We start from the raw sequence: 26,973 nt of genomic DNA on the forward strand, positions 1-26,973 counted from the left end.
TACAGCTGAACTTCACCCTACATGCTGAACTTAGACCTTTGACAGTTGTTTTTTATCAACTATATGGCAAAGCTTTTTTTCATGGAACAGCTGACACAAGCAAGAGGCACTCTGCAGCATGAGTGACAGCTTATTCCTGGCATAGCTTTCCCACATCCTGGCCCCCATTCCAGCAAGCACATGCCAACCCTTCCTACCTGTCGTCCTTCCAGCTCAATCTGGAAGTTTTTTGCCGACTCCTGGGTCACCCGCCCTCCGAAGTCCAGCTGGTAGACTTGCGTTGCCTCGTTCCACAGTGGCTGCTTGTTGGCCATCACATACACAAAGCCTTGGCTTCCCAGGCGCCCATCCTCCTTCTCACTGGCCTTCCGGCACTTGAATTCATCCAGCTCACTGGCTGTCCTCAAACTCCTTTAGTTTTCCAACCCTTTTTACTGCCCTGGCTCTGGTTCATCAGTTCATCTCCGCTGATAAAAAGCTCCGGCTCACTCTCTGAACTGTCCTGAAACTCATTTGTCTTGTTTAGTTTCTTGGACTTCAGCTGATCTTTTTGGCTCTTGACCTTCTTTTTCTCCCTCCCCAGCCGAGGGCTGGCTATCAGTGAATTGAAGTCAGTCAGTGTCCTTGCCTCCTTTTTGACCTTGCCCTCAGTGATAGCCTGCACATTTCCTTCCTCGGCTCGACTGTCCAGGCGTTTCCGGCTCTTCTTGCCAAATTTGTCTGTCCTTTGGGGAACAGGGCTTTCTGTCAAGGAGAGCACCTCCTGGAAAGTGTCTGCCGTCTCCACCATTACCTCTGTGCCCACGTGGCCCTGCAGCTCTGCTGGCGGGGGAGACATCACTGGCTTCTCCACCACGAGGAGCGGCTTGGGGGGCAGCGTGCCCTGGGGGTTCTGTACGGGTGGGCAGGCGCTGTAGGAGCTCCAGGGGTGCAAGGCGATCGGTGGCAGCTGTAAACTAGAGCAAGTGCTGCTTCCCGGGTACATGGGTGGCAAAGGGCAGTAGGGGAGGTTGGATGAGTAACCTGGCTGAAGCACAACTGTGGGCTCCTGCTGTGCAAACTGTGTTGGGGCCAGAGCTTCTTTGGGGGAGCAGGGGGCCTGCATTCCCTGAAGGGGTGGGGCGCTGTAGCTTCCTGGGTAAGGTACTCCAACCCCATAACTCGTCTGAAAAGTGGCAGTGGGACTGGTTGGAGACTTGGGGGAAACAAATGGCACTCGAGACATATCCAGATGTTGAGCTTGACCAATGATGAGCGGAGGAGGTTTTAGAGGGTTGGGCACTGAGCTCTGAGATGTCCTTTCCTGAGGAACCCATATGTCTTCGCTCACCATAGGATCCCACTGGTACGGTGGCGGCCGTTTTACACTTAGGGTAGCCTCTGTCAAGGACGCAGGTACGTGCCGTACTGATTTCTCCACTGGGCAGTGCTGAGAAAGGGCCTCATCCTCCGTGAAAGCGGAGTTGATATAATCCGCTCGGTCACGGGAATTGTCAGGCGGGCTCAGCAAGCTGTAGGAGGACTGGGAGGCCAGAGGCGAAGTACTGACAGAGTGAGCAATGACAGAGCTGTGTTGGGAGCCACTCCCTGTGCTCAGATCTGGTCTCATGGCACCAATGCTGGAAGTGCTGCTACCAGCATTGGCACTAGTGATGTTGCCTGCGCCACCAGCGCTCGCACTGCTGCTGCTGCCAGCGCCGCCACTGCTGCATTGGCTGCAGGTGTACAAGGCCGTAGGGACTCTCTGCTGGTACTGTGCGGACACAATGTTGCTCTTGGCCTTAGGAGGAAGTTGCAAGGTGGCTCTCTGACCCTCCATCAGCTGAGCCATTTTCAGGGCTGCCTCTCTGCTGTTCCTCCGCAGAGTAGCATGAATGATACTGCTGTCCAGCCTCTGCGCCATGCTTCTGCCCTGGGACAGCTGGCTGGCAATGTCAGGGTAGGGCGGCGGGTCCCCAGCCGGGATGGAGTAGCGGGGCACCGTGAGCCGGTTCAAGGTGGCGCTGGCACAGGGCTGCTGCATCTTCTTCTCGGCAGCCGTGATGCGCAAAGTGGCGGAGCTGCCGGGGCCCGGCAGGGTGTAGGTGCTCTGGGCACAGAGCATCCTGGTGCGAGGCCGGCACACCTCTTCTACGTTCCCGCTGCTGTCGAACGTCGTTATCCGCTCGTAGCCCAGGGGCGTCTGGTAGTGCCCCGCCGGGTAGAGGGAGAACTCGCCCTTCTTGAGGCAGAGATCGAGGGGCGGCTGCGGGGGCCCGGGCGGGGGCGGCAGAGGGGTGGGGGGCACGGCGGGGATGGTGCCGGGGTAGGGCGGCGGCGGGTTCATCTTGTTCAGCTGCAGCTCCTGAGCGGCCCCGAAGATGACGGCGTCCCCTTCCACCAGAGGCGGCCCGGGCCGCGGGGCCTTGGCCTTGGGCGGCGGCTCATGCTCGCGGTCGCCGTGGTCCCGCAGGTCGGCCAGGGCGATGGCGGGGGGCGCCGGGGGCGGCGGGGCGAGCGGCGGCGGGGCCGGGCGGCCCAGCTCGCCCACGGCCAGCGCCCCCGCCCCGGGGCCGGGAAAACGGCCCGGAGCCCCCGGGAAGGGCCCCGGCCCCTCGCCGCCCGCCTCGGCCGGCGGGTTTGCCAGCACGTCCAGCTGCACGTTCTGGTTGGCGAGCAGCGACTGCACCAGGCCGATGCTCTGCGTGGGCGACATGGCCTGCGCCGAGCTGTGGATGGGCGCGATGGGGATGTTGACGGTGCAGGGCGGGCTGCTGGCGGGCGCGCCGGGGGCGCCGGGCACTGCAAGGGACAACAGAGAGCGTCACCGCCGCCCGGCCTCCGCTCCCGCCCAGCAAACCTCCCCTGCCGTGGCCAGGCCTGGGCCGGGGCCTGCCCCAGTCACAGAGGGGCCTGTCAAACTGTTTGCTACCTGTAGGGACTCTGCTGCTACCTGTTCCCAAACCGGTGGATCAGACCTCAGTGGAAACACGTCTCCAGCCTGTCTCCCGTGACTCCCATCGCACAAGAGCTACTTGTACCAGCTGGTGACCAGCTTTAAAGCCACTTCTTGGGAGTGACACTTCAGAGGTCAAGTTGGGAGCATGCTTTCAGCCTACACCAGGATCCCATGGGCTATCGTGATATCACTTAGCATTCAGTCATCGTCAGGTTTTAACTGCTTCTGCTCAAATCAGTAAAAGTTTTGCTAAATCAGGACTCACTAGTTTTCAGGGAGGGACTTTCAATAGTAAATACAACAAATCAACAAACAACTGCAACAAAGCAAACAAGCAAATAAACAAAAGAAGTGGAGGCTAAGAAAGTTGAAGACCTGCACTGAAGACACTGTATAATATCTAGTATAAGGTTCCTAGACTCACTGAGCTGGGGAGAACTGGAGAACACAGACAATCGTGGGCAAAAGCTGAGTATAGTGGGTGACAAACCTACCAGCCATGCAAAAGCAAGGAAGCTGAAACAGAGAGAGGGGAATATGATAGAATGAAATGCAGACAAAACTTAGAATAAGTTGTCAGATTTGTAAGGAGAAAATGTGAAGAAATAGATGGGAAGCCAAGAAGATTCAGGAAGTGGATACTGTAGTCAGGGCAACTGCAGCATTAATGTTTGGACAGGTTGCAATCAGAAATGTATAAAGAAGCATATGCATATGAGGAAAAATTTCACACATGTGGTGGCATTGAAAAAGGGAAAATGTGGCAAGAAGAAATTCTCATGATTTTGAGCAGAAGAGTGAAGAGTGCTCAATTGTTTGCAGTTCCTTTTGCAAAAAGTGATGATTCCAATAGGAACTACCACTGAAAAGCTGGAGCAGGAAAATGAAGACACTGGATCCAAGTAGAGATGCAGTAGTCAAAAAGGAACAAAACAGAATAAAGAGGGAAAACAGTAAATACTATATTAGAACTTCCAAGAATATTGCAAGTTCTTTATTTTTTATTAAACTTCCTGTAAAAAACCCCACAGAAAATGGTGAGTGAGTTGTATCAGTAAGTTTGTGGAAGGAAAAGAGACCAAGGATCTAGTGTCATATCCAATTTTTATCCAGTTCTATATCCATATTTAAGTGTGCCAAATTCTGTGGAGACCTCTGATTTGCAAGACCAGATCATGTAAGAGATCCATTAGTCAGGACCCCTCCAAACACTGCCCAGTTCCTAATTAATTTCTAATTAAAATTCAGGTAATCTACCTATGCCCTATGATTACATTTTCGGTAACATCAGGCTTTTACCAGCATCAGTCATGAACGTGGGAGGGGTGTACAGACAGCACTGTGGCTGGACTGGCAAATACTTATGGTAGTTCACTTCATTCCTTTAGAGGAAGACCAAGAGCCAAACTTAAGTGACCCCAAGGCAGTTCTGTGGTTCTGTGCTTGGCTGGCAGGCCATACTTTCACCCTGATGCCTGCAGGCTTAGCAATTTAGCTGCCAGAGCCTGAGGTTTAATTTTTAGCTTGGCTTGAGCAGCCCCAAATGTTGCTGTCATTTTACCTTATCCAACAAAATACCATTTGTTGTGGGTGTTGCTTATTACTCCAGAGTGTTTAAATCCAACGTTTTCTTCATTTCTCCAATGGTTTTTAATTGATTAGTTTGCATACTTTGTAAGTGAAATCAATTCACTGTGCATTTGTCTTGCCAAATCTTTAGTGACCACATTAAAAAACACCTGTCCCAAGTGTATCTCACTATGAACATTACACTGCCCAAGAGCAGCTTTCTACCATGTTTTTTTAAATCTATCAGGTAATCATTATTTACCCTGCAATACTTTTTCCTTTAGTAGATGGTACTTTCTTCCTTTATGTGCAGGCTTTAGAAAGGATATCCCCAAAAACATTTTTGAAGATTTAAGTGGCCACCATTTACTAACTCAAAAATACATTTTCAGAAGAAACTAGAAAAAATGAACAAGAGGAAGGCTGTTAGAAGGACAGGGTAGTATAATTCTTATATAGCCTTCTCAAAGAGCTGTTACAAGAGTCTCTAATAATTTTCTCTCTGTTTATGTACCTGCAATTATAAGCACCATTTCATCTGTTAGTGCCAATTCAACCCAATTTTCAGGAAGAGATGTGAAAACTTTGTATTAACTTCTTTCTTTTCTATTTAGTTTTTATATTACTTTCTGACAGTTTGGACTGTGTTTCATAATAGCGAATGTTGGGTGCTTCCTATTAATAATATATATACGGTCACCCATGTCTCTACTATTTTCTTCAGACACTACAGGTGAGTATCACGTAGACAGAAATTAAGCAGGACAAGTCCCCCAGATTGTGAAAAAAATGGGCTTAATTTGAAACATACAAGTATTTCTTTAGAAGTCCAGAGGACTATTCTGATGCTTGGGTCAGACAAAAGCTTTGCCACTGTCAGCAGTTGAAACCCTGGTCTGAAATAATGAGAACATTTCCATTTATTTCAGTAGATTTTAGCACTGTTCTTAATTGCTTTGCAGTGCTCACACTCCTTCCTTTTTAAAGGGTACTGGCATGACAGCAACTTCCATAGTTCCAAAAAGCCTGTGACCGGGCAACAGGAATCCCTCAGTCATATGAAAATTCTGAAAATGTATTAATTTATCTTATTTTCTGTTTGTTAATTTTATTGGCATGACGACTTTGTTTTGATTGGAGGAGGTCTTGAGTACTTCCAGTCCTTTCCCCTCCCACATCACATCACCTGCACCCAAACCTTCCCTGCACTGCTTAAATCTTCACCTCAGTGAAGTGAAAAATTCTTCCTGATCCTGCTTTGTTTGTCGACTACTTTACTACTTCAGACTCTTAGTAGTGATAAAAGCACAAATGCACATTTATCACTTCTCAAAGGGTGGCTGAGTTTTATGGGAACCTGCTCTCCAACGCAAACTCCTATCAGCTTTGATGCCATCAGGTATCAAGAACAGCCTGTCTAGATTTCCAACAGATTACGATTCTGTCCTATCAAGATGCAGAATGCAAGGCTTCAGTCTGTGGAGAATTCCCTAGTGAACTAAGATGAATTAGCAGACAACTAATTTCCCAATGAACTTGAAACTAAGGAGCTCTTTATGGATTATATTTTCCACACATCATAGAAAACAATGCCCATAATACATATTTAGCCTTATTCTAACTCAGTTCTACAGAACCCCATCAGACTAAAGGATTTTGATTACCAGTGTGTTTACCAGAGGGGACCATGACACAACCGACCTGACCTCCATCTAACTTAACCCAAAACATGGCAGCCCACCAGCTCCTCCTTACCTGGTAAATCATCTTCGTCTTCGCTGAAAACATTTGGATTAAAGACAGGCATGTTAATGTAGTCCATTGAAATCTTCCGCACTTCTGGGAGATATATTGTCATTTGCCTGGGCTGCAGATGTAGCAGACTGGTTTTATATATTACTAGAGAAAGAACATAAGAAACAAAGAAGTTCGTTACACAGATAGCATGTAAAGCCAAGGAAGAAGCAATTCAAAGCAGACAGAAGGGCTATGAATATTGTTATGTACTGTACACATGTTCATGAGCGAGCCATTATTTGTCAAATCACTATCTAACACTTTGCATAAATGGGATAAAAAAGACTGTTGCTTTCAGCTATTTCTCTTTAAATGGAAGCAACATCTCTGTAATTAAATAATTAATTACTTCATCTTGTATTCACATCTATTTTTATGGAAGGAAAAGACTTTTTTCCATTCTACTTTTGAAACTTTTCACCACAGGATTCTACCAATTTACAGGGGAAAACTGGAAAGCTCTCAGGAAGGAAATCTGCTGACGGTTACCACATACAAAGAAATCCCACTGGGCTCAGGAAATCCCTGGGAACCAAACCATTGGAGACTGGGAGAACATTTGAAAGAAGTATCACTATCCATTTACTCTACACTTAAATCCTTCCCTATCTGCCACCGGCAGTGAGAGAATTAGAATGACCTGTGGTCATTCAACTGCTGATAGCAGTCCATATAGCCACAAAAGCTATCCACCTAATTCTGCACCCAGGGCACCTTTATGTACTCCTGACCCAACTACATAATGCAACATGGGACAAAATAAGTGTTTTAAAGAGCTCATTAAACTGCTAGACTTGTGTTAATATTTCAGTTCAGAGCTCAGTTCTGCAGTGTGGTACCCTGTTTTTTACCCAGCCTTCTTCCTTCCCAACAGGACTATTGGGCAGAACTGGCCTCCCCAGAAAAAGGCTGATAATAGACAACTGCTGCTTTTAATGATGGCTACCAGATTACTGATGCTTCAGCAGGAGAACCATGTGATGAGGCTCTGCACTGACTTGAAGAATCTTGAGCATGAGGCCATAATAGCTTTTTCATATAACTTGTAGCTAAATAATTATAAAAATCTGACTTTTAAAAATACTTCTATGGCAGTAACTTAAAATCTATTATTTCTATAGTCCTCTTGCAAAACCCTTTTTTTATTTGTGTGGGTTTTGTTCCAATAAACTGTAAAAATAGAGGTCTGGGCTCAAATGTTGATTTACTGTCTTATTACAAGTGAGATTTTTAGCATTTTATTGATAGCTCCTTATTGTATTTATAGATTTTAATCTTCTTTAGTTACAGTGAATTTAATAAAATCTAACTCCCACTGTCCACAGAAAATAAGTGCTTTGTTAAGGAAGCCTTTTGATCAGTTACAAAAAAATCTCATGGTGTAAGTTTCTTGTTTGTTAGAAAGAAATTGACATGCAAAAAACCCAACAGTTTACTTTTACCTGCACCAAGGTTAGTTGGTAGGAAAGCAGCCAAACCCACAATTTTAAATTTGGTTCCCCAGATATTAGATGTGACCTGAGCAAGGTAGTTGTGCTGCAAAACAAAAACAAGATCATTTTTATCCAATAAAATCTGTATCAAGCTCTAATAAAAAACTGCAGAGCAATCAAGCTATTGCAAGTGATAATGCAATTTCAGTCTATCTTGTTTTTATTGTATTGAAACAGCCTAAAGTGCCTATGTAGCAACAGTTTTATCCAGTCATTAAGAAGACTCATTCTGATATCTTAACACCATCAGAAATGATGTATGCATCAGCCACAGGGTGATTAGAGCTATTGAAGATCTGAGCAACACTTAGTGGAGAATGCCTGTTTAGTGAGAACAGGTCTGTTTTCTGGCACTTGCTGCTCCTGCCCAGCAGGACCACGGCTATTCTGTATTTCAGAGTGATACACCCTGCCCGTTGGTTCTATGCTCATGAATCACTTTATAGAACAATAAACAAGACAGAAATTAATTACTCATAACAACAAACATATATTCCCCTGGAGCTCCTAAAGCAACTTCCCAAACCACTGTTGCCATGGTACACATATTTATGGGTCTGAAAGACCAACAGATTTTTCTCAAAGGCCAGGAGTTATGCTGCTAGTATCAGGAGCAGGATCTAAGCCTCAGGTCTTCTGCTCTACTCAGAGGGTTTTTGGTCCTAGCTTCGTGTAGCTGTTTAGAATTTTTCATAAAAAGGAAAAACAAGAGAGAGAAAAAACCAAGCCAAACAAAAGAAAATTACAATAACACAGGCTGTTATTAATGAAATATACAACCTAGACAGTTCTACAGCCTGCTAAGTTTCATTTACCCAGAGGACATGAATACCATGAAGAGCACAAAGTGGTAATTCCTTTCTTTCCTTCCAATTAAGACTGTTTCATGTTAATTATGAAACAGACCATGTGGTCCTCTGAAGCAAACATTTCCCTATCTCTGCAATCCCTAGCAAAGCAGAGAATCATGGTGGCATTAAGATGGGTCTGAAAAACTGATGAAGTGTTTTCACATACACTTTCAAAAAGCCAACAACATCACCTAGAATAAAGCATCTCACATGGATTCACGCTGACAAAAGTAACTGGTCCTGGTACTTGCCAAACACCACCTCATACTCTACTGGCACTTTCAAACATTAGTACTAACTGGAAGATGCAATTCTCTAGTTCTATCTACTTATTGTAATATAATGCAAACATTCATTGCTGATCATTTGATCTCTACCACAATATGCTGCCTCATGAAAAAAAAAGCATTTGAATCAGGTATGGTAACAATGTGCACAATACCTGAGTAATATCTTCTAAAGGAAACTCTCTTCGTGTCAGGCTTGGAGAACCAATAGAGGGTTTCCTTATTGGTAACCGTGGTGATCTTGAGATCTCCTGTGCAGCTCGTGACATCTTTGGAGATTTGCGAGCTTCTATATTGATTCTGCAGGTAAAGCAATACTTGGAATCAACAATAGGCAGGCTAAAATGCACAAAACTCATGTCTTTGAACGGAAATCTGTAAGAAGACAACTGGTAGGATGTCCTCAAAATGACTAATAAAGACTGTAGAGCCTACAGGATGGAGAATTATGGGTCAAATTTGAAGACCTGATACACTTGCAGTAACTCATGCTAGATGCTTTCTAATTAATCTAACAAAGCTTCCAGCAGCTCTGCCAGATAAAATTTGTCTTCCACTAATCCCAAAAAGATGTAGAGATGAATGATCTCAGCTCTGCAGACTTTGAGCAAAGTCTCAAGAAATGAGAACATGACACCTCAGCTGACAGATTTTCACATTAGTATATACAGCAAACCAAGGCTCCAGAAATGTTGTCAGTGTTCCTACCCTAAGCCAAAAGTTATTTCTACCTCCCACTATACAAGGCAGAGTCAAGAATACCAGCTCAAGCACCTAAAGAGTTCACTGGCAGAAATGTAACAAACAAAAGTAAAAAACAGTCTGTTGGAAGGACAAAATATATTCCATGAAGGCAAGAGAGAAAGAAAAGGAAAGGTGGGAGAGTTTATAAAATCTTTCTTTGAGACTGCCTGGGGAGAAATTGTGCTCTATTGTTTCCCATTACATTTTGTCCCAGAAATCTTCCCCTAAGTCCAGCTCTATGCCAATCTCTGAGATCACCCCAGAACTGCACATTGCAGAGGATCCCAATCTTACAGAGAATTCCTATGTGCCCAAAGGAGTTTACTTTTCATTTTACAAGGTGTCAAGAGAGAGAAGGAGAGGCAGGGAGGAAGAGAGGCCACTTGAGGAAAAAGAAGAACTATCCAAGAGGTTATTACCTGGGGAGTTTAGGTGATTTGCTAGCTCGACTGATTTTTGGAGATTTCTTTGCTGCCCAGTCATCGCTGAGTTCGATATCGCTGGAGTCAGAGCAGTTGCAGCTGTCAATCACAGTGGAAATCAAGCTGTTTCCATAGATTTCATCTATCAAGACAGGCCCCAGAAAATTTAGGTGCTGCTTCAGAAAACTGGTATAAATTATAACTCTCAGTCATCAGAAGCATAAACCCGATCCACAGGCAGCAGTTGAAATAAAACTTTGCAGAGGAAAATTAAATGTTCTCCACTCTGCCTTCCAACTCCAAATTTCCAATAGTTTGAACTCAAGTGAACATTATTCAGAGGGATGAATGGCATTCAACTGACTTCGAAATTGAGACTAAAGAATATTTTCTGCTAATTAGCAATCTATATTCCTTTACTCAGAATACAAGAAGTTCTCTTCTGTGAAACCGAAGGTAGCAGGGTATAATTTCAGAAGCTTCTAGGTCACGCTAAAGATTTTTTTCCCATCAGAAAAAAATATCAGATGCCACCATCCATGCTGCACATATGTATTTTTTAAAACTCCTGAGGATTTAGCATCCGAAGTGTTGCTAAATCATTTTTACACAGAGCAACAACTGAATTGTACCTGCTTTTCCGTCTGTTTTAGGATCCATGATGACAAACTCCGGCCGCAGCTTGCTGATCCGACGTCCTTTCAGGATGGGCACCAGCCCCCCAAGGTATTCCAAGTACAGTGTGTAACAGGGACCCCCGACCTCTGGGTCATCCTCCGTCCGCTTCATGGTGCAGTGCAGCCGCTCATTCCCAGCTGTTGGGTAGCTGACAAAATCTCTCATATTGTTTGGGTCTGGGATTGGAGGCTTCATTCAACAGCGGAAGGAAAGAGAAAGTTTTCCAGTATTGGTTGGGGTTCTTTTCTGTGGTGACTTAATCCCAACACAACTAACTGAACTTGAACCCAGCTCTAATTTGGCAGGTGAAGATTAGTATAGGTTACTTCATGAGTTATGCAGGACGCACATGCAAGATGGAATGGCTGTGTGTTATTTAGTTAGATCAAAAGCAGTTGTATACAGAAAATAAAAACTAAAACTAGTTACATCAAAAAGGAAGGTTGAACCTGTGGGTCAGAGCACTGAATGAGACAACAAACCTGTCATCAAGTTCCAGCTCTTATCAGAAACTTCTTTTTGAACTTGAGTAATGTGGTCAAGTCAAGTATCAGAGTATCTTGTCTCCTGCAGGCCCTGGAAGTGCACCTGGACACTCAGATCCCATTCCTGGTTAGTACTGGTACATGCTATGCCACTATGCTACAATGCTGTCAACTCTAGAAGAAGCTTGTACTTTTTATATCACTTCCAAGCACATGTCCCATCCTAGCTGAGGGCCTATTTGTGTCCCATGTAGAGAAATACAAACACAAAGCTTGGATTACTTTGCCCTGCTTGCCTGGACACTGTATTAATCCATGAAAAACTCAATCCTAAAACAGTAGGACTGCTTTTGTCTAGGACAATATAGCCTGTATGACACTAATACTATTAATGTGTGTAAGTCAACAGAGTTTCTTTCAAAATGAAAGTATAAGGAAAAAAAGGTAGGAAAAAAATAGGCTTCCTTAACCTGGCAAATGGATATAGGCTGAGGAGTGACCTGTAATGTGGTCTGCAAGCTGGAGGGGGAAGAGGAATATTTGCAGGGAAAAGGGTGCCTTGCCTAGCACTGAAGGCATGGCTGACAACATAGGTTCAGTGGGTGACTGGGATGAGCCAGGGTAAAGCATAAGTGCTGATGAGGCTCCAGAAACAGCCATGAAACAGGACAGGCATGTGGCTTCTGGAAACCCTGCTCCCACCTCTCAGCTATGCAGCACCACAACCGCTTTGCATCGTTGCATCTCCACTAGGAGGTGACACAAGGACTGCTGGCAATGATGTGTCCCTGCACTGCCCTCTGACCCCCACCAGGGCTCCCAGCCAACTGCTGCCTTCATCCAGCCCATCCCCTCCTCTTCCCTGCCTGCCCTGACAGCCAGGAATTGACACTGATGCTCTAGAGAAGAGTGGCTCTGGAACAACATGGGAAGCATCCTGGGGAGAACCTCGGATGGAAAGAACTAGAAAGAACTGGAGACTTCTGGCTTGGTAAATGCTCTGCATCTTTGGAGATCCAGGAGTTATGGTTACAGCAAGGCATTTATATTGTTCTTTGACAAATGAAATTATTTACAGTTGCACAAACTGCCCTGATTAGCAGAACCCAAATGGTTCCAAATGGAACCATACTGAATTATTATTTTGTAGGCATAATTTTTTCTCATTTAAGCTGGGTCAGCCCCACTGATTTCAAATTAGTTGTTCTAGCTCTGCATTGTTTTAACGAGGACCTCTGGATGAAGAGGACTGGTGTAATACGTACACAAAAAATCACAAAAATGTAAGTTTGAATGCCAAGCATTTACCAGCTAATGCTCTGGTTTATAGGCTGTGATAAACAGCTTAGAAATCCCAAGATGTTCTGAGGGCCAAACTATGAAACAAACAGGTTGTGCAGAAACCATGAAACAAACAGGTTGTGCAGATGATTCTGCTGGTGGTACAGGAAAAGGTGTGATACCTGGCTCATTATTCCATAGCACTGTTGGAGCAGTAAGATTAGCAGAACTCAGTGTTAGTAGAAATGTTTGGGCAGCCCCAGGTCTTAAGCCTAACCTTCCTGGGACTATAAGCACTCCTGTGACGTGTAGAGGGGGTACACTTTTACCCCTGTGAATCCCTCCTGTAACCGTGACAGAGCATTATCACCAGCGTGAGCTTCTTCAGAAGTCTTTGTGAGTCACCAGCATATTTTACCCTTGTTACGTACTTGGAAAGGCCATCTCCATGGAATAATGCAGATCAGCATGTGTGAGCTTCCTTTCAGATTTTTAATAGGAACCAAATGCATCAGTGGGGTCTTGAAGAGGATGCGAAAGCTTTTAAAATTATAAGATCTTATCATTTAGCCATTGCCACTTAGGAGCACTGTGGAGGGGGCAGATCTAGCAACATTTCCCTCTTCACAAGGCACCCATTTCTTTCTTTTTACCTTGATTGTTGGTATGAAGGCAGTGGTGAGGTACGAGCAGAGCCGAGGGGGTAGGGTCAGCTTGCTGATGTCCTTGTCATCCCGCAGGCAGCTGGCGATGGTCTGCTGGCACAGCAGCTGCAGGCTGGAGACCCTGTGCTCCACTCTGACCACGTACAGCGCGGGCCCAGAGGCCATCAGCAGGCGGGAATCCCTGTGACCCCAACAGATGGAGATGATGGGACGCTGCATGAAGAGCAAAAGGATACAACTTCAAAAGATTTTGTGCAAAAGAGCTTTTTCCAAGATGGCTGTGCAAGAAGTAATCACATGAATTCACACCGATCACATTACCCTAAAGTCTTCCAGAAACTTCAAGTGCCCACCACTGCCCCTAGAAGTAGAATATGAACAACTCAAATTGTAGGAAAGACATTCTGTGCTGTTCTTGTGAGCCACCAAAGGCCTCCTGAAGATAAAGGAAAGCCCCATATCTCCTTTGAGGAAGACACCAAGGTTGTCATTATGGAGATGTGATGAAGGAGAGAAAGTTAAGAGATATAGACTCTAGCTGGCTCACAGAATGACATGGCTCCTTGGTCACCCACTGAGAACTTTGTTTCCTTCCTATAACTAATGGGCAGAGAATGTGTATGTTAAGTGAATATAAGTATCTTAGAAAAGAATAAAAGCAACATGTTGCTCTAATAAATCTCTCTTGCACCCTTCTGATGGAGTCGTGGTACTTTGTACTGTGTCGTGCTCTATAATGACATCAAATCATCAAAAACAGCAGCTGATGTTTATTCAGTGCTTTTTACTCAGGATGCTTAAACTCTTCACACAAGGAATCAGCTACCAAATTAAGTACCTAGATAGGTTTAAGTGACTTTAAAGACACAGGGTGTTGAGAAGTAGGATCTTTTGATGGCCAATCCAAATGGTTTATTCAGTCATCTAATCAGTCTTCACCCATTGGTAACAGCTCGTATTTTACATCTGAAAAGTTAAATGATATGCCTGGAGACACTTAAAAAACAAGTGGACAAAACCCAACCAGCTTTCTTGTTTTGTGCCAAGTCTTCTGCTGTAGTGTCTCTTTTGAACTATTCCCGGAGGAACTGAATTGTGAAAGAGCACCAGAAATGCAACAGAGAATGGCCTTTTGTCTTCTACTTGTCTACACTCAGAAATGTCCAAATCATGACAGTAAAACCAGAAGGAGTCAGGGCCAACTGATACAAAATGTCACAATGTGGAACAGAGTAACGATGAACAAACACTGCTGCTTAGAACGTTTATTTCCTGCTTGCAAGGAGCTCCCTAAACTTCACTTCTAAATCCCATACTTTTTTGTAAAGTACCAGTCCGTTGTGACCTCCTCCAGCCTTATCATCATTACTTTTGCCCTTAAGTGTTACTTGCATCCACCTGTCATCTCTTGCTTTCTGTGTTACAAAGCTCCTGTATTTGCTTATATACACACACCCTGTGGTATTTCAATCCCATCTGCTACCTCTGTGCAAATAAACAACACAAAGTAAAGATGAAGCTCTAACTCCATGAAGAATGCTATACAGCAGGTTGTCATCAACTACAAAAGATTTACTCCTTTCTGTGAAGGTCTTCCTTGTTTTCACCATCTGTGACACTCAAAAGTTTAAGCAAACATGTTTTTCATCTAAATAATGAACTGTATTTATTGAAAAGTCAGGGTATATCTGGAATATCTTTTCACAAGACACATCAAACAAAAAGACAGGGTCAAGACAGCAGCAATAAGAGCTTTTATTCACTCCTCTATTAGCAGGATGGTCCCAGGTAGCAGGGTTAGATCAACCCAGAGGTTAATCACCTGGTCTGGGGAAAAAGCCTCCCTTCCATTTACAAATTCAAGATGCTTAAAGACAAGAAACTAGGAAAAGATTGGTTTATGTGACTGATATGAAGCAAAATGCAGCTGGAACAGCACTATACCAACATTTAAGCATTGGATGAAAAACCTAAGAGATCTTCCCTACTATGTCAACTTATCCTAGATTTAAATTTCGAGGAAAATACTGTTTTTAAAGTAGGAGGAATGAAGGAACTTCTTTTTAATTACATCTAGGCAATACCACACACACACCTCCAGGAAGGCACAAATCTTCAGGCTGACTGATACGCAAATAGAAAGAAGCAACATGCGCACCTTGTGATTTTCACAGTAATTGCTGAATGCATTTTGTAGTGGAGAACTTCAAAGAATTGAGAAATCCTTTGTGTGCCATCAATAATTCTACATGGTTTGCCATAACCATAATCTGTGGGATACAGCCTTGCATTTGGGGAGAGGCCACATGAGGTATCCCCTACTGATTGGTATTTTCATGATTTGTGACTGTGGCTCGGCCCTCACACTGTCTGGCAGCAATGAGACAGTTCAAGCTGTTTACCAAATAAATGCAACTGAAAAGGCACTGGCAAAATGTAGGTACCTGCCACATCTACTACAGGACAGCCTGAGAAAGCACAGTAGAAGTGACCCTGATTTTCCCCAAGAGCTGAATCCCAGCATGGACAGCACTATCTACCTGATCATTACTGTGGGATCCAAACTGCATCCTGCTGTTCACTTTGCATCAGCTACAGCTTACCTACAAACACAGTGAGGGGACAAACAAGTATGTGACTTGACACACAAATGTTTATTTATTGGATAGACTTTAATAGCAGAAGAGAAGTTGAATATCCCAGCTATCATAATCCCATACAGCACACCCAGACCCGATGTCTCATATTGCAGCTATTATAACCCAAAACATCACACCCAGGTAGGACATTCTTCATCCAAACAGAGTCAAATAAAAACCACCTCTTTCCTCAGGTTACTGCTGCACACATAGAGCACCAGAGGTGCAGATAGTAGCAGTGCAGGAACCTTTGCAATCTAAAACACTTTCTCAAGGGAAAGGTTTTTCAGAAGCTTTGAAATGCAGGGTAGGACCTCTGGCAACACAGCACTGTGGAGCTCTGAGGAGCAGAAAGTCAGAAGTTGAAAACTTCACCACTGTTTCCCTACAGGCAACCATAATTCAGTCACCTTCTAAACTTCTCAATGTATGATGCTCCTATATTCTGCTTATGAATGTATATGCAAACAATATGTGAGTGGGTGGATGATTAAACAAACCCACACACAATACCTACATGAGCTGTACTGTTTGTAAATCATGACATTTCTACTCTTCCATTTGTACAATTAGTTTCCCCACATACCTCATTATGTTTTAATATTTTCAACCTCAACAAAGGGCAATTGCACCACACCACCAGACATACCTTGCCTTCCTTTCTCTGAAATGGTCAGACCCTTGGTGCACCTCCAGCCCAGTGGTCAGCAACATTTAATTTACAGTGAAGGGCTAAGACTTCAGATGAGCTTCAAGGAAAATTAGCCTGTCATTACAGGCTTGGAGAAATAAAAGATCGCCCAAATGCCAGATCTGACCTGACCTGTAAAGTACTGCTCCAATATATTTTTCAATAACTATGCTTCCCAGTCTTTCCCTTGCTGGACAAGAGATATGAATCAATTACTGCAGCGAGTCAGTTATGAGCTGGCCACAGCTTTCTTTTCAAACTCTACTGAGAAAAAGCAACTGACCTCCAGCATCCAACATAAAAGTATTGTTCCTCATAAAGCTTCCACTTTTTTGCACTTGTTTTAGCAAAACAAGGAAGGACAAAAGTTGTTGTACACAAATTGTTGTTGTATCCACCTGTTAAAAAATGAACAAGCAGATTCTAGGACAGAAGAATTTTATTTTTCATGTTTGCACAGTCGGGGTTTTTTTTCTGCTAGGAATGAAGAAATGCAGCTACCAATATAACATGAGAATTTCTAATCTCACTTTGCATATAAAAATATCATCAGGTTGTGAAAAATCTCAGCATAAACTGTAAATACCTGAATGAATTCCAGGATTTAAATACCAACATGTAGCTCTATGACAATTATATATTAGAAAATACTGGCTAAAGCACAAGAAAAAAAATGCTTTATCAGGAGAAATACTGACTGAAAACACATCTCACCAAGTGACTAACAAGGAGCTCTTTTGCCATTTCTTTCTAAGTGGGCTTTAAAGTGAGCTACAGCTACTCAAATCTACTCATTCCTGCATGTTCTTCTAAGGGGAATCAACATCCCACCTCAGCTGGGATGTTGATTCCCCTTAGAAGAGCATGCAGGAATGGATATTCCCACTCAAAGTCCTGTGGTTGCTTCTTATGAGTCACCCTACTGTATCTATTACAGGAGAGAACATAATAGATATACATCCTATCACTTGTATGCAGTTCAGTCAATGAAAACACTGTTTTAGCTGATTCTTGCTGCCTGCCTTGAGCTCAGAAATCCTGAGCCATGGGGTCTGCCTGCTGCTTGAACTAATCCCTTGTTTGTTAGCACTGGGACTCCCACTGGTAATGAAATAAAAATAGTATTCCAGGGCAGAAAGCCCAGGAACTAGCAGGACTTTTCTCAGGAGGAAGAACACAGCTGCGAAATAGTATCCAGTGAATGGCATGTGTAAGTAGGTTGCCTGCTTGCTCTCACTCCAGACTGCTGATGCAGAGATGCACATTCTTCCCTCTCAGAGACAAGCTGAAAGGTGCAATAGCTGCAGTGACCACCTGGCTCTTGTGCACACCTCTGTGCTGCCACAGCATTCATGGATGGTGTGGGAAAGCAACTCCTTCATTCTTCTGCTCCTCATATTTACAGTGGGAAAAATATTAACTGCTAAGAATTGATGGTGACAAATGATGAGAAATCTGCCACTGCTGTGGCCTGATATGATTTTTGATGTCATAAACTCTTATTTGATTTGCAGCTGTTTCTTATACCCTCTCTACTTCTACAGTATCTTTTAAGAAGTCAATACAACAAGATTCCATTTTAACAGAAAGAGTTGCTGAGAAAAGTGTCTTCAATTTCCAGTGCTGATCAAAATCCATTTGTGCAGCAGAGACGATCCTGTGCCTATATAAAGAACACCACGGTCCTTATTGATGTACTAAAGCATGTTTCACCAGTTAGTTCTAAACTGTTGCTTTTTCTTCCTGTAGGAAAATAAACTCTTCTTGAAGCTTTGTTGTCATCCTATAACAACTAAATAAAATTGATTTTAGGCAATATAAATGAAAGGCAACATTAATTCAGATGCAACAAACCTGAAAACTCTGTGTGAAATAAATGAAGAAAAGTAAGCAAGGTCTACCCAGCTGAATAACATAAAAAAGCAGCCTCTTCTTCCAGAACCTTTTGATCTGAATTAAACCTAAAATTGCACCTTCCTTCTCTAGCCTTTACAGAACTACCAGGTTTCTGCAGGATCATATAATCTTCAATCTATTCATTTAGATGCTGGGACATTTCCAGCAGAGAAGCAGTCTGTGAAATGCTGACAGCAGCAGGTCTATAGCAAGCTGGTTTTCTTCTCAAAGACTTCTGGAAACTTCTTCCATAAAAATTTAGTCTTTGGTACATCACCTTGAATTTGGTTTAAAAATATTACACAGATAAACATGGGTTTTTTACATTTAATTTTGTTGTCTATACCACATGTGAAGCTTAGCTCCCTCTCATCCTCCTTCACTGCACTCGAGATGTAATCTGTACTCACATCAGCTACACAGTGATATAAAACCTTAAAGTCATGTAAATTTACTGTAGAATTAAAGGTGTATGGAGGAGATCTGCATTGTAGCTTCTAAATCAGTGCTCTTGTTCCCCTGGTCCTCTCTGGGGCATATTAAAAAGTTATAAAACCTGAAGAAGGGACCAAATATAAGCCACAAGACTGAACCATTACAAAGAAAAAAATCACAAGTTTGTTAAAGTTGGCAGTTAGATAATGTTGAAGAGATCCTGTAGGAGACTCCTGTTCAAAGTTCAGGATATAGGAAGATATGAAGCATCTGTTTCCAATCAGAAGTGACAGCAGGTAAAGTTAGTTGATATAATAAAGACCTGTCTGCACATTAGAGGAGATCTTCTAAAGTGACAGAACTAGGTTGCAGCATTTGGTAAACAATTTTAGCAGGATTATAAAACAGTCTTAAAGGAGTTGATTATTCTCATCCCTGCTTGATGCCGGGGAAAGGTTGTGAGGACTTACCAAACAATATAAGAAATTAACATCCTTCCAATAAAAACATTATGACCAGCAGGGCAGCCTGCTGTTGCAGTCTCATTTTTAAATACTGAAAAAGCAGGACCATGAAAAACCTGGGCATATTTTTCATACCTCACATTGGTGTTTGTAGTGCATACAAGGATGGGCATAGTAAGAGGTAAATTTTACAGAAACTGATAGTATGTATTTGAATAGCCATCAGCTGATCACCAGCCCTTAAAATATGCTCTCTGCATAGAATTCAGTTCAGTATTTGACCAGCCCTTACCGATGCTTTTTCAGCTCTTTCCACTCTATTCTGCAAACACATCCTTGCAGGATGCCAGGCTGAAGCCCCAGAGCCAGGAACAGGAGTGAATGCTACACTATGCCAAAACTACCACTCTGTTTATGAATGTTGTTTTTCAAGCAAAGCTACTGCTTTTATTCCAATACTTCTAAACAAGTGTGATTTCCCTATCTTGAGCTTTATAGTCAGCAAACTAGGTTTATGAACTATAAATTCCTACACTGAAGGTAAAAGCTGAAGAGAGTTAATCAAACGAGACAGAGGATGCCAAAACCACACTAAAGCTGGAGCAGAAGGCAGCATATGGAACATCTTGAAGGGATCCATGACAACAGTCATCATTCAGATGAGTTACCTGCAGTTCCCAAATCTATTCTACCACTGGGGTTTGCAGTGACTTTATGTTCAGTAACACTCTAGCTAAGTTGCATACAAATCCTGTCAGTCTTAGACTGAGTTTTGTTATAAACAATAAAATCTGCTTCCTGACTATCCTACCAAAGACAGGACAGACAAACAGCAGAAACAAAACAGTTCAGTATATTTTACTGATAAAATTTTCAGACATTTGCTATGTCAAAGAATTAGGACAGGTAACCACACTGAAAATCAGTTTTGTAACTGTAATCCATTATTTTTTGTACTGATGGTTATTTTATTTTTCCTGGCTTTTGTATTCAGAACAACAGTCATTTATAATCAATGACTGTTCAATCATTTCCAGTTACACATTTGCTTCTTCTTGCTCTTCTGCTAAGACAAGAAAGTCTTAGCAGAAGAGTTCAAAATGAGGAAAGAGGAAATTCTTTTGTTTTCTTCTTTTTTTTTTTTTTTTTTTTTTTAGTTCAGTAACCAGTGATGAATCTTATAAAATCCCATTACAAGGCTGACTGCCATGGTACAGAAAACTAATTAATTTATTCTGATGAATTTGTCATGAGACAAATTACTGGGACCACTGACTCACTCTCATCTTTGCACATACATCTTTGGAGCACAGGCACAGCATAGCAGAACTTGCCAGTAATTTTTTTGCAACACTGGTTTTTATCTGGTTTTGTCACTAAACCAAATACTTAACAATGTTCCAGCATACCTGTCATTTAGCTGGTAATACTGCTAGACCAGCATTCAAATACATAGGAGAAAAAAATCCATGAGAGTAGACACAGGTGTTCTTCTGAAAGATCACTCACTTCCTCCTGCAGCTGAGTAAATATGAATTTAGATGCACCAAATAAAGAGACTAAACACTGACTAATAAGAGAAGAGGGGTGGCTCTAATTTTAGGTAGGTTTATGCGCACAGCTTTTTAATAAACATAAATATATGAGTTTGAATGCTACTTTTATCCTAATTTCCCAAGGAAGTGAGACTCCTTGATTCTGCTATTAATTGGTGGTTGCCTCTCCCTGAGTGTCCTCATCCTTCACTTAACAACCTGGCTTACAACTTCTGAAGTTGGCTTTTAGTCTGCAATTGATAATGGGGGAAGAAATCTCCATTATATTAAAATATTGCTATTCCAAACAAAAATTGCTGCTGGAAAGAGCAGAAAGGCTTATATTACTACTTCCACTATTGGAAATACTGCAGTACAAACTTGGCATGCACCTGTTCTGTCTGACCTCTCAGCTGCCCTGTAAGCACTCACATAATGGCAGAATAATTAGCCCCCACATCAGGCACAATATGTGCTTTCTCCCAGCTGGTTGGGTGGAGGAGAAAGGAAAGAGCTGAAAACATGAAAAGAAGTTGAAGCCATACATGGAGAACTAGGGGTGATGAAAGTATTTAAATTAAGGAGAATTTGAAATTAGCAGGAAAAAAGCAGTGAGGGAAAAGCCTGCACACACATAAGTCACAACCTGACCTGGTGGGTTCTGATGCTCAAACCACAGAGTGATTTCACAGCCTGGCACCAGAGGGTTCAACAGCTGATCTGCACATACTGAGCTCTGGTACTGAAGTAACAGAACAAGGTTTGCTTTCACCTGGGCTGGGAAAAAGCAACACTGATATAAATATGTTTTCTTCAGAACTGACCCAGAGAGGAAAGGGCTGGGCTACTTTGCTGCAAGGGCTACATTGGAGACAACACAGCTGTGTTTATGGGTGAGTCCTTTAGGTACCTAAATCAGCATTAGACATCACTGTACATATTTAAGTTGGCTTTAGAGACCATTATTTTACACTTTACACAACTAAAGAATTCTATCTAAATTAGAGTGCTAAGGTTAATAAGCACAGGTTAATGCTAAATATAAGCAAACACAAAGGCTTGGCAGATGGTTTACTATGTCACCCTTTTGCATCCATTCCAGGTCAGGGTACTGGAAAAAAAATGATAATACATGGTATCATCATTAAATATAATTAATATATCTACAGCATTTTCCTTCACTTTTAGATTTCAAAGCTATTATAAAGTTTCATTACTAGCAGCAGAAGCCAGAATGGAGTCATCCCTATTCTGCAGAAAATGACACAGAATTCAGCTGGGCTCTGAAGTACCAGCAAACACCTATGAAGCATGTTTTGCTCCTGAGCAGCTCACAGACCATATGCTGGCATTAACTTTGCAAGTTACATGACTGAGGTTACTGCATCACACCAAATGATTGTACATTAGAAAATTACAGTAATGGAATAATCTGGTAGTTATGATACTGGACTTGGAATATTTTTGTCCTGCTCTTGGCTCTGATACAACATTAAGCAAATTATTCAGGGTTTTTTCTCCTCAGTCACTTATCCATAAAACAATGGAATTTTCTTTTTCTGTTTGTCTGTTCATGGCCCAGTGAGTTTTTGAAACAGACTTTCTCCTTTTGTATTTCCACAATACCTACCACAGTGGACCTTAGAATCAGGTGCAGTCTTGCATGTCTCCCTTAATGCAAACAACCATTGTTTATAGCTCATTTTTATCTATATTGTGTTTTAGGGTGGATTTGGGACATTTTGCAACCTTTTCCACAATGCAGGTCTACAGCAATGAGCTAAAGTGGGAAAAACATGTCAGCAAAGCTGGGAGAACTGACTTTAAAAATGCCTCCTACCTGCACAGGTGTCTCCAGGGTGTAGATGTGTTCCCCACGCACATTGTAGAACTTGACCAGCGCGCTTTTCAGCAGGGAGCCATTGCTGAGGTCAAGCAGCTGGTTCTGCTTCTCCATGCCTGCTACTGCCAGCAGGTCTCCTTGTGTGCACCACTGCACCACCACATCTGAAACCACAAAGATGTCTGAATCACCACTCACTAGAAACAACAGGAACAGCACTTCCAGATGCTACAGAGTGACTTGAACAGATAAAACATGCTCTCAGAAGTTCCTTAAGTACTTAGAAACCTATATCCTTTCATTGAAATAGTAGAAAATATGCCACAGATGCACTTTTGAGAAAGACTCCTTATTTTGTAAACTGAAAAAAATGTGTGAAAAACATTCTTTTCACTCTATTGTGAATCTAGAATGTAATCAGTAGTTGCTCCTAAACACCTAAGAACAAGAATTTACTAGAGTAAATTCAGTCAATCAGAGTTGAAACTGATGTGGAAGATCCTACATACAGCTTTGGGGTAAGTAAGTGGAATTAAGTTAATATGCAGATAAATAATCTTACTAAGAGAGTAGCAAAGAGTGTTTGTCTGCAAAGGCCTATAATGCAAAAAAGCAGAATATCTGGCAATGCCTCATGTTCTCATGGCTGTCAATGTAACTTTTAACACCACTCAAACTAGAGTTACAACAGCATAGCATGAACCTAAAAGCACTTGGATTGTGTCCATAAATACAGATGGCCCACATGTCATATGTTTTCTTTTGCCACCATCACACAAAGATGATGAGGGCTCTGGAGAATCTCTCTTACAAGGAGAGACTAAGGGAGCTGGGCAGGTTTGGTCTAGAGCAGCCAGAAAGTGGACCTCATTATTATCTCAAAGTTTTGTGCAGAGAGGATGGTGCCAGACTCTTTTCAGTGGTGCCCAGTGACAGGACAAGGAGCAATGGCCATAAACTAAATCACAAGAAATTCAACCTCATGAGGAAGAACTTCTTTACACTGAGGGCAGCAGAGGAAGAGGCTGAGGAGTCTCCCTCTCTGGAGACATTCAAAACCCACCAAGACGAGTCCCTGTGCAACCTGTTCTGGAGGACCCTACCTTGGCAGGGAGGTTGGACTGGCTGATCCCCAGAGTTCTCTTCCAACCCTAATGATTCTGTGATTCTGACTTGTAAAAATCAACTCAGCTGCTTAGCAGGGTTTTACTGGAATCACACAGGGACTGCTCAGACTCTCATATACATGGATATGAATATAGATATCAGTTACTTCTCTTACAGGCACCTCATGATGAGGGACGCCCACAGCTTAATTTGGGGATGCTTATTTCAAACTCATACCCTCTAGTTCTTTGTCACACTTCTAGAGTAATTCTAAAAAAGCATTTTGCATTTCTGCTTGTGTTTCAAAGGCAGATTTCCATGTTGAAGGAATACCAAGCTAGTATTTAAATCTTTTTACTCTTAAGCCAGAGGTGAAAGGCAGCTATTTTGTGCTGAGACAAAGTGAAGGTAAAGACAAAACTTTTGTGCTCTGGGATGCTCAGTCTGCCAAGAACCTTTTGAAGACACTTGTGGGCGAGAAGCTGTCTTCAAATGAAGAAGCAAGAGAGAAATGAGAGTTGGCAGGAAGGATCTCAAAATTGTTTCAAGTTGTCAACTTGTCATTTATAGGGACTTTTATGTGTAGTTTAAAATGGTTTTGTATTATTTCAACCTTCTCATATTTCTCATGGGAATTATGCTTCTGTACATATCAGAGGGAAGCCGCATGTTCCTCAAGGTAATTTTTCCACAGCTAGGCATTGTATGCCTCTTGTTTTCTCTTAGTTTTCAGCCCTTTAAAACTAACCTACAATGGGATTTAATTAATGTTTCTTGGACAGGAAAAAATAGGCAGGTTAGAAATAAACAAGGCAAGCTGATCAGCTCCACTTTTGGTAACTGGATAACTATGGAACTACCATAATGAAAAAACTGTCTCTTTGGATACAGGTGTCCTCAGGTAAAACTTTCAGCTGATTTCCATGACAAGAGGAAGATGAGTGTCCAGCAGTTTTCTCTCTCTCTCTCTCAAAGTCCTAGATTAGACTGCTGCAAAGGCAGCAAAGGGGGTGGATGTGGACTGCAGCATCCCTCCAGGGCGTTGTGGCTCTACTGACAGACTTGGCACTGCCAGGAGGATCTTCAATGACTACTGGACCTTTACACAAAATAACTGGTGAACAGGTTCTCAGCACTAGCACAGAGATTAAAAATCAAATGGAGGTTTCATTTAGGGTAATGGTCTACAAGTGAATCAGTGGGTCAGTCACCCCTACTTTCCAGCCAGCACAGGCATGGAAATCAGCAAACCTTGAACACAGAGCACTGTAAATGTGCAACAGCTCTGCCGGCAGTAGTTGTGGCTAACTAGTAGAATTAATAGATGTAGCTCAGCAGTTCTGCAGGAAGCAGTGCACTGAGAATCAGAGTTAAAAAGCACCAAAAAAATAAAGGATACATTTGAACAGTTCAGGACCTCCACCAGGACTCGCAAAACTACCAGGACTGTTCAAGCTGGATCGAAAGAACTTTTATTTGGGTAATCAAATTATCAAGGTTTCTCCTCTGTCAATTTAACAGAAATATTATCAGTAAAATGACAACTCTGCAAAACTAGTACAATATGTATATTCTCTATATATTAAAAATATATTGCTACTGCTTGAAATAATTTCATAGTTGCCTACTTTAAAAATACAATGAGTAGCCTACAGCGGCCAATAAAGGCAAGGATATCTGCTGCAGAGATCACAGAGCAATACTTTGAGATTTTAAACACAAACACATGAAAAAGGACTTGCAGTGGTTTTGCACATTCTTGCTTGTGATAAAATCCAGTAAAATTTAGAGTCACTTGAAAAAAATTATAAAGCTACAGGAAGTGTGAACATCTACATAGAACCAGACATAAAATACTTTCCACTGTAGAGTGCTTAAAACAACAATATCCCAATCATCTTTCTCTGTCTCACACACATTCCCAATCCAGTAAGATGCTGCATGTTTTTTGTCTACTGATGACAAAAATGTAGTCAAGCTTATAACTAATAAAAATATTCCTACCCAATCTAGCACATTAATATTTTGCTACAGGAGGGTAATAAATTTAAGGGATCTTTTTTGCACCAGTGAAAGTCAGTGGGGAAGGAGAAACAGGACACACATCCTCAGCAAGATAGAGCCCTGCAACTCTAAACAGAGAATAAGATGGGGTCTGTTTCTCCTACTGTTTCTAGTTGAAAGCTAGACTAGATGACAACTCAAGACTGCTCTGTACCCTGATTACTCTAATATTGTAGAAATGCTGAGCAGACCCATTGGTGATTATCACAAGAGCTTTTTTAAGTTGGCCCCAGTTCTCCACACTTTTGGTATCCTTTCACTGATGAAGTTTTCTGGATTCTAGGGTTGTCTCATGATGCTGTGTTTTGGCACTCACACATTTCTGGGGCTGGCACAGGAGAAAGGAATGGAACAGAAACCTTACAGGTGATGTTTTTACCTCCCAAGACTACTGTACATAACGGATCACCAAAAAACTGTGGGGACAGTGTAAGGGCAACTTTTCACCAAAAACATCCCACTATTTCAGAACAGCTAAGAGTCTGCTCCAACAGCCTAATTCTCTTTTCATCTAATTTAAAACTAATTCACCTGTGGAGATGAAAAAGCTTCGGTGGAACCTATATTTAAGCATGTGCCTATGTGCTGTATTGAATTAAAATGTCTCTGCAGGCAAAGCACAGTAAATTGCACAGAGAGTGCTGGCAAAGTAAAGGACATTTTTAATAGGTAAGAACAGTAAAAATTTCAATGTGAGTTAAAGATTTTACATGGAATACTGATTGTACAAACATTTGTGCAGATCACTTAGCAAAATTTATAGTAATAATCACTGGAATGTTTTCTCTCTCAGAACCACTTGCCTCTTGACAATTAATAATTCTAACAAGTTTTCAATAATTGTGAGAACCAAAGCAGAATTGCAATTTATACAGGTTACCAAAAGCATGGAAGATCTTGTGAATTAGACATGCAAAAGAAGTGTTATGTAGCAGAGACATTCACACAAAGAACTGTAATAATATTAATGCACTCTGCTGGAAAACTGCAGAGCAAATCAGTTGCCCTACAAAACTGCCACAAAAACACGATCTCAAAAATATTGTGAAGCATTTTTTCAAACACAGAACCTCCATCAGCCAAGAACTG

General features: G+C 42.2%; 1 protein-coding gene across 1 annotated transcript in view; it reads right to left on the bottom strand.

Moving 5' to 3' along the window:
- TULP4 (TUB like protein 4) overlaps positions 1-26,973 on the bottom strand; it is a 149,758-nt gene that overhangs the window by 9,447 nt on the left and 113,338 nt on the right. The window contains 9 exon segments of the mRNA XM_036379547.1: positions 198-415; positions 418-2,781; positions 6,263-6,406; positions 7,747-7,840; positions 9,091-9,235; positions 10,099-10,243; positions 10,734-10,968; positions 13,199-13,423; positions 22,711-22,877. Coding sequence (XP_036235440.1) covers positions 198-415; positions 418-2,781; positions 6,263-6,406; positions 7,747-7,840; positions 9,091-9,235; positions 10,099-10,243; positions 10,734-10,968; positions 13,199-13,423; positions 22,711-22,877 — 3,737 coding nt within the window.

This window comes from Molothrus ater, chromosome 3 (genome assembly GCF_012460135.2).
Source record: "Molothrus ater isolate BHLD 08-10-18 breed brown headed cowbird chromosome 3, BPBGC_Mater_1.1, whole genome shotgun sequence".
NCBI classification, from domain to species: Eukaryota; Metazoa; Chordata; class Aves; order Passeriformes; family Icteridae; genus Molothrus; species Molothrus ater.